This window comes from Cebus imitator, unplaced genomic scaffold (assembly GCF_001604975.1).
Source record: "Cebus imitator isolate Cc_AM_T3 unplaced genomic scaffold, Cebus_imitator-1.0 Scaffold297, whole genome shotgun sequence".
NCBI classification, from domain to species: domain Eukaryota; kingdom Metazoa; phylum Chordata; class Mammalia; order Primates; family Cebidae; genus Cebus; species Cebus imitator.
The window spans coordinates 1502268-1510399 of NW_016107612.1; the positions used below are offsets into that span (position 1 = coordinate 1502268).

The 8132-nt window shown below is 50.2% G+C and overlaps 1 protein-coding gene across 1 annotated transcript in view; it reads right to left on the reverse strand.

Annotated features, from left to right (window-relative positions):
* Positions 1–5782: 5782 nt before the first annotated feature.
* CX3CL1 (C-X3-C motif chemokine ligand 1) overlaps positions 5783–8132 on the reverse strand; it is a 13063-nt gene continuing 10713 nt past the window's right edge. The window contains exon 4 of the mRNA XM_017502704.2: positions 5783–8131. Coding sequence (XP_017358193.1) covers positions 7811–8131 — 321 coding nt within the window. The 3' untranslated portion in view covers positions 5783–7810. The remainder of the gene's footprint in view (position 8132) is intronic.

Sequence of the window (8132 nt, forward strand, 5' to 3'; positions counted from 1 at the left end):
TAACTGAATACCACAGACTGGGCAATGTATGGAGAAAGGAAATTTGTTTCTTTCAGTTCTGGAGGCTGGGGGGCACAAGGTTGAGGGGCTGCATCTGTGAGAACTATCTTGCAGAGAGTCCCAAGGTGGGGCTGGGTATCACATGGTGAGGCTCCTCACAAGAGAGAGCCAAACTGGTTTTTGTAAGAGACACACTCTTGTGATAACTAACCCACTCCCTCTATAACCCATTAATCCATGAATGGATTAATTCATTCATGAGGGCAGAGTCCTCATGACCCAATCACCTTCAGAAGATCCCACCTCTGAACACTGCCGCCATTGGAGAATAAGTTTCCAACACACAAACTTTCAAGAGTCATATTTAAACCATAGCACCAAGTTCAAAAGTAATTTAGAAGAGTTACATCAACTTGAACATCATCTATGGGCTTAGGGAAATATTATGCAAATTACGGATGATTATTTATTTATTTATTTATTTTTAGAAATGGGGTCTCGCTCTGCCACCCAGGCTGAAGTGCAGTGGTGCAATCACAGCTCACTGTAACCTCCAACTCCTGGCTCAAGCAATCCTCCTGCCTCAGCACCCTGAATAGTTGGGAATACAGATGTGTGCTACCATGCCTTGCTTATTTTTTATTTTTTGTATATATAAGGTCTTGCTATGCTGCCAAGGCCAATCCTAAACTTCCAGCCTGAAGCAATCCTCCTGCCTGGGCCTCCCAAAGTGCTAGGATTACAGGTGTGAGCCACTGCACTCAGCCACAAATTATTCTAATCTGCTTAATGATGCCATTATATTTCTTCACCCTACTTTACTGAAAACCAAGAAGACGGCATTTCTTTATAGATATCATATAATTCTATAGTCTTGTTTGGGTACCCAATAACAAAATCAAATAGAAATAGGTTACTTCAGACCCTTTGGAAATATCTATTGCACGATCATAGGTTCAGTTTACTAAGAGCTCACTATGAGAATGTCATTTTTCTACATCTTTAAGGATTATCTCATGATATATTCACCCCTGAGATGAATTGTTATTATTCCCATTTTACAACAGGGAAAACCAAGACCCGGAGACATTAAGTAACCTGCCCAAAGTCACACAGTCTGAGAGTCCCATGTTACGCTTTGCTCCTGCATTGCTAGAAACCACTCATTGCAAATAATCCTATTCTGTCCTCTGGGGACAACGGGATCCCCTGAAGTTAAGAGAGGGGCATCTCCTCCAAACATGTGCTGCTCTGGAATTCTCCTGGGTTCAGAGGCACAATCCCCACCCCAACTTGGCACGATTCAATCCTGCATGGGTTCCAGCCGCTGAACTTTGCTGCCGGCCAGCTCAGGAAAGCCAGCTTGGCACTGGATCTTAAGTCTTTGCAGCTTAATCATTATCCAGGAAAGCACATGACTGACCAGAAGTGAACAGGGCACGGGTGGTCTCCTGAGCACTTACGTACATCTGGGAGGAGCTGGGCATGCAGACACATACACAGATACACACATGCAGAGCACATACACACACACACACAGAATGCACATATACACATATACACATGTATGCAAAATACACAGATAAATAAACTATACACACTCATACAAACACATGCACACACTACACACACACAATGCACACACATGCACAGTACACAATACACACATATGCACATACACATAACACATGCACACATGCACTGCACACATACTCACATATACACTACATATACACAGTGCACACACATGCACAGTACACACACATAACACATGCATACATACACTACACACATACATACATGTACACTACACAATGCACACACATGTGCAGTACACACATACACATGCATACACACATACACATGCATATACACATAATGCATGCATACATACACTACATGCATACACACATATATACACTACACATACACACAATGCACACACATGCACAGTACACACATACACATGAATACACAACACATGCATACATACACTACACCATACAAACATATACACTACACATATAATGCATACACATGTACAGTACACACACATACACATATACACACATACATACACTACACACTACACATACACACAATACACACACATGCACAGTACACACATACACATGCATACACACATACACATAAACACACACATACACACATGACACACATATACATACTACACATATGTACAATGCACATATGCACAGCACACACATACACATATTACACACATACAAATATTACACACGCATACATACACCACACACACTACACCCATACACAAAATGCACATACACACTACATGAATACATACACACAATACACACACATACACCATGCCTTCCTGGAGCCTGTTATTCAGCCTCAAGCTGGAAATTCCCAGCCATTCATTCCTGTGTTTTTCTGTCTGGCCTCACCCTTTTGGGGAATGTACAGAGGACACTAGGGAGGGAGAGGGGACTCAACGGCAAAGATCAGAGGGTGAGAAGTTCAGGGAAGCTAACTCCCGAGAGGGCCTGAGAACGTTGCGGAGTGGGGGCCTGTGATCCGGTACAGTGGGCTCCAAAACTTTGGCCAGGCATCAAATCCCCTAATTTGGAGGCAGTGCAGGGTGGACTGAGGAAGAGGAGAGGGAAGGAGGCTGGGGTGGGGGTGGGAGGGTGGTGCAGCTGGAAGGGGCGACTCCCACACCTGGAGCCTGAGCTCAGCAGGTCAGAAGTGGGGCTCAGGAGCCTGTACTTTTGAGACTGTATCTCACACTTTTCTCTGTAATGCTAAGGCTGAGTTCTGGGGAAAGACCTTGAGTTCTATCCCTGCTCTGCTGCTTATAAGCTGTGTCACCCTGAGCAAGTCACATGTCCCCACAGCCTTTCTCTCTCTCCCTCTTTCTCTCTCTCTCTCTCTCTCTCTTCTGTTTCTTTTCTTTTCCATTTGTTTTTTTTTGAGGCAGGGTCTTGCTCTCTTGTCCAGGCTGGAATGCACAGGCATGATCTTGGCTCACTGCAGCCTCAACCTCCCTGGGCTCAGGTGATCCTCCCACCTCAGCCTCCCAAGTAACAGGGACTACAGGTGCACGACACCACATCCGGCTAATTTTGTATTTTTATAGAGATAGGGTTTCACCATGTTGCCCAAACTGGTCTCTAATTCCTGGGTGCAAGTGATCTGCCTGCCTCAGTCTCCCAAAGTGCTGGGATTACAGGCGTGAGCCACCACGCCCAATGTGAGGCCCTTGCTTTCATTGTCAGTAAGATGGGAATCCCTGTACATAATTTCACACATGGCCTGGTACACTGTAAACATTACATGAACAATGTCTACTGTTATTATATAGCTAATGTTATATCAAAATGGCCCCCTCCAAACTCTGCATTAATTGTGAGAAGGCTTCAACTAACATTTAGCTCTGAAAGTGAAAGAGGAAATAAAACTACACAAACACTCCGGGGTCCCTGGGGAACCGCTCTGGACTGAGCCGGAATGCAAGCCTCTCCCACTCCCGCTTCTCATCCTCAGCCTGCTGAGAAGGTTGCAATTGTACCTAAGAATGTGATGAAAAGATAAGAGACACATTTTTTCATTTTAAAGCTTCTGCTGGTGTCTTGTGTTGCTGGTGGGTGGTATGCAGGGAGAGTTTGGGAGCCGGAACCAGGCCTGCGGTAGGTGGAGCTCCTTCCTGGGGGTGGGAAGGGGCGAAAACTACACAAGCCTGAGTTTGGGGCAGAGCAGGGGAAGCTCACTGCAGAGAGGACAGCCAGTAGGTACTGGCTCTCAATTGCACAGAGGCAGATTGATTTCTGCAGGCCCGAATCTCTGTGAGGTTTAGCAGGTAGTGAAGCGAGGGCCAGCAGGGTAGGAGAGAAAGCATGTGCCCATCATGGTGTGGCTTTCCTTGACCTACTTTTTTTTTGAGACGGAGTCTCACTGTCGCCTGGGCTGGAGTGCAGTGGCACGATCTTGGCTCGCTGCAGCCTCTGCCTCACAGGTTCAAGTCATTCTCCTGCCTCAGTCTCCCAAGGAGGTGGGATTACGGGGGTCTGCCACGACATGTGGCTAATTTTTGTATTTTTAATAGAGATGTGGTTTCACCATGTTGGTCAGACTGGCCTCGAACGCTGACTTCAAGTGCTCCGACCACCTCAGCCTCCCAAAGCCCTGGGATTATAGGCGTGAGCCACCACACCCAGCCCTTGACCTACTTTTGATGGAAACTTGGGCTCAGATAAAAATATCCTCACTATAAGAAAAACAAGAAATGGTAACTGATGTGGACATAAGGTCTAGGAGATCCAGGAGGTGGAGAGGATGGTAGGAAACGGGAGGGCTGACCCAAGCCTGCTCTATCTCAAATGGCAGCTGCTGCCTGGACCAGCCCACTGTCACCCTGGATGTGCATGGGCCAGTGGTGAATCTGAATCTTCTGAATCACCTGACGGAACATAGGAAAGTGAGTTTATGTGTGCAATTTCCTGATTTTTCAATGTTGCCTCTAATTTTTTAAAAATTAGCATCTTAACCTGTCATAGTGGCTCACACTTGTAATCCCAGCACTTTGGGAGTCTGAGGCGGGCAGATTACAAGGTGGTCAGGAGGTCGAGACCAGCCTGTCCAATGTGGTGAAACCCCATTTCTACTAAAAAATACAAAAATTAGCCAGGCATGGTGGCGCATGCCTATAATCCCAGCTACTCTGGAGGCTGAGGCAGGAGAATCGCTTGAACCCGGGAGATGGAGGTTGCAGTGAGACGACATGGTGCCACTACACTCCAACCTGGGTGACAGAGTGACTAAACACTCCATCTTAAAAAAAAATAGCATCTTAGATTCACGTAGATATTGAGTCTAAGACATACCCTTGGTCATGTAGACATACCAATCTATTGATGGTAAGATGTTCTGATATTTAATAAACTACTAATAAAAAAAAAGCCTGCCAATTTAGCAACAACAAGCTATGGATTACAAAATGAATCTCAATTGCAAACATGTCACAGTGTGAAAAGGATGCATCTTAACATCCATGAAATATTGGATATTAATAGGCTGGACTTGGTCTGTGGCAGCCTTCTGCAGTCTCCAACCTGCACAACTATACACAGCAGCTCTTATGAAGCCCCCCAGGACTCTGAAGGGCTTAGGGGCCACCAGGAGGCTCACACTTGGGTCACATCTGTGAACTCCCAAGTCCCTTAAGAAGTAATCCGTCTTTGGTCTTCATCTGAACCAGGAAGGCTGCAAAGAGGAAAGTATGGGCCAGTTTCCTTCCTTCAATGGGGCCTAGTTCACTGACAGTGGTGGTCCCAGGGCCCCGGGCACGGTGGTTCAGCAGGCATGGGGTAGGGCTTCAGAGGGATTCTGATCCTGTCAGATAAGAGAGGCCTCACACTCACATTTATACAGGCCCAGAGAGGTGAGGGCCCTGGCCCAACATCAGACAGCTGAGTGGAACAGAGCCGAACCAAGGGCCTGGCCCTCCTCACTCCAATCCTGGTGCTTCTCCTCTTGATGACTGTAAAAATCTCTGCCTGGAGAATTGCTGGAACCCAGGAGGCAGAGGTTGCAGTGAGCCGAGATGGCGCCATTGGACTCCAGCCTGGGTGACAGTGCGAGACTCCATCTCAAAAAAGAAAAAAAAAATCTCTGCCCTTCTTCCCCAGGTGAACTGGAGGCAGGGGTCTCCAGGGCTGAAAGTGGTCTTGGCCCTCCCCAGCTCCTTACCCCCTGAGGCCCTGGTTGCTGGACTTGTACCCAGAGAAATAATCTGCATTGATTCGCAAGACTTTTAAATTTTATTAGTAAAATACAAAACGGCACAGACATTGGTGATGAGGGTTGGAAAAGTCAAAGGATCAATCCATCCTTTCCAAAGTCTTCCTACATCATCCTCATCCATGTTCCGCTTGGAGAAACTAACAATGTCCATGGAAGGGGGACCAGCTGTCCCCAGCAGCTTCCTCACAAAGGAGGCGGGGCCCCATCAGCAGGTGCCCCACCCCTGGAAGGCTCTCCCAGCCTGGAAGAGCTAGAACAAAGTGCATCGGATCCACTGTCACCCTCTCTGAGCTGCCAGAGTGAGCCCACTTGAGCCATTCCCTGAGCTTCCTGAATATATTGCGCCATGCCCAGCAAGGGAGTGCAGAGGCCGGTGGGCAGGGCCGCACAGCTGCCTGCTCTCTGTGGACCAGAGCTGCGTTTCCTTCCTCCAACCACCCATCTTCTGTGAAGGAGTGTTCCTGGCACCTGGGTAGAATCCAGCCCACAAGAGGCTCCTTAGGTAGAGGGCAAGGGTCACATTTGGGGACAATCCAAGGGAGAGGTGAGCTGCCACGAGGGACCCTGAGGGGCCAGGCTGGCAGGTGCGACCCCATCCAGGCATGCTTGAGCCTTCAGTAGCCCAAAAAGGGAAGCCCTGACTTTATGCCTACAACTTCCCCTTTCCCGTGTCCCACCGTCCTTCCCGGGTAGAGTCCCTTTCAGAAACAGAGGACTTGTGGAAACATCATGGAAATCCCTGGTCCTGTCTGCGGTGGGGACAAAGATGAAGGAGAAGGTCTCGGAGGGCAGAGAACAGTGTTTTCAAGGAGTGAGAGAGGTGGGAGGGGAACCCAGGCTTCAGGAAGGAATCTGACATGTGTGGGGTGGGACCACAAGGGTCTCAAGGCCTGGCTGCCTGTGGGAGTCCCTGAAGGAGCGTCAGGAGTGTGGCTGTTCCCGGAGCCTTTCCTGGGCTTCTTAGACACGTGCCTGGAGCCCTCCCTTCTCCCTCTTAGGGGGTGAGGGGAGGCAGAGCTCGGGCTGTCTCAGTGGCTGAACCTGGGCGGGGCCTTCAGGGATGGTCTCTGCTCTGCCCACCTCCATCTGGGGACCCACAGAGCAGGATCTGTGCTATCAACTCACTCCCTTAAAGGCCCTCCGGGTCTCAGGGTCCAAAGACAAATTAGTCCATCGGGAGGAACTCAAGTGCTCTGCTGATAAGGACTGGGAGGCTGCATCCGGGATTGGAGAGAAGGGCTTCAGGTCAATGAGCGATGTCAGGGGGACGGGTATTCCTTGCCCCCCTCTTTCCTTTCACAGATGGGAGTAACTCTGTGGGCTGACAGTGGAACTAGGATCAGAACCCAGCCTTCAGACTCAGCACAGGGTAGGCCAAGGAGGAAAGCCACCAGTTGTCAAAGCCACCAGATGGCCTCATCTCCCCTTCCCACAATGCCTTACCGAAGGCAGAGCCTCACTGGGAGCAGTGTCAGGAAACACCACACTAGCCTCATGCAAGAAAAGACACGTCACCAGTGGGGGTGTGGGCTCTGTACAGAGGGACGGGGCTGGGGGAGATAGCACCGCAGGTGGCCGGGGTGACTGGCAACCGCAGCAGGACCAGGAGACACGATGAGGCCTGGGGGAGTGGGCAGAGGGGCCTGGCCTGAGGCTCATGTGTGAGCTGGGAGGCCTGCGGTACTCACAGGGCTGCGTGGGTCAGCGGGGCTGGGCATTTAATAAATAATTGTTCATTGGGGCTGGGATGGCGTCAAAGGGAACCTCTAACCAGCCAGCAGCAGAGGAGAGTTTGGGGGCTGGGGTGAGTTGGGAGGCCACCCCGTCTGTCCCTGGCAGGTGGAGAGTGGTCAAGGCTGGCCTCCTGGGGTGTGCCTGGGAGCTTGGAGCCTGTGCACCTGGAGGGTCCCACCTCCCTGCTCCAATCATCCCAGCTCAGGCCAGGCCCTTAGGTGGGGGTGGGTATGAGGATGAGGGACCCCAGGCAGCTGTCTGAGTCAAACAACTAGACCCAGGCCGGGGGAGTTCACACAGGCACCAGGACATATGAGTTACTGCCACAGCTCCGGGGGACGTAGCGAAGGCCTTCCACCATCTCTCCCGCCATCTTCCGAGGGCAGCCCTGGAGGTTCTGGTAGGCGAACATGGCCACCCCCAGGCAGAAGAGGAGGCCAAGGAAGGCCAGCAGCCCCACCGCCTGCCTCCTGGTGGCTTCCTGGGTGTCAGGGGTAGGAGTGATAAGGACGCTCAGCCTCTGGGAATCCATGGTGGAATGGATGGTTTCCTCAGACTTAGGGGTCCAGCTGCCTGAAGTCACTGGCTCCCTGCTGGGCGTCCCTTCCGAGGAG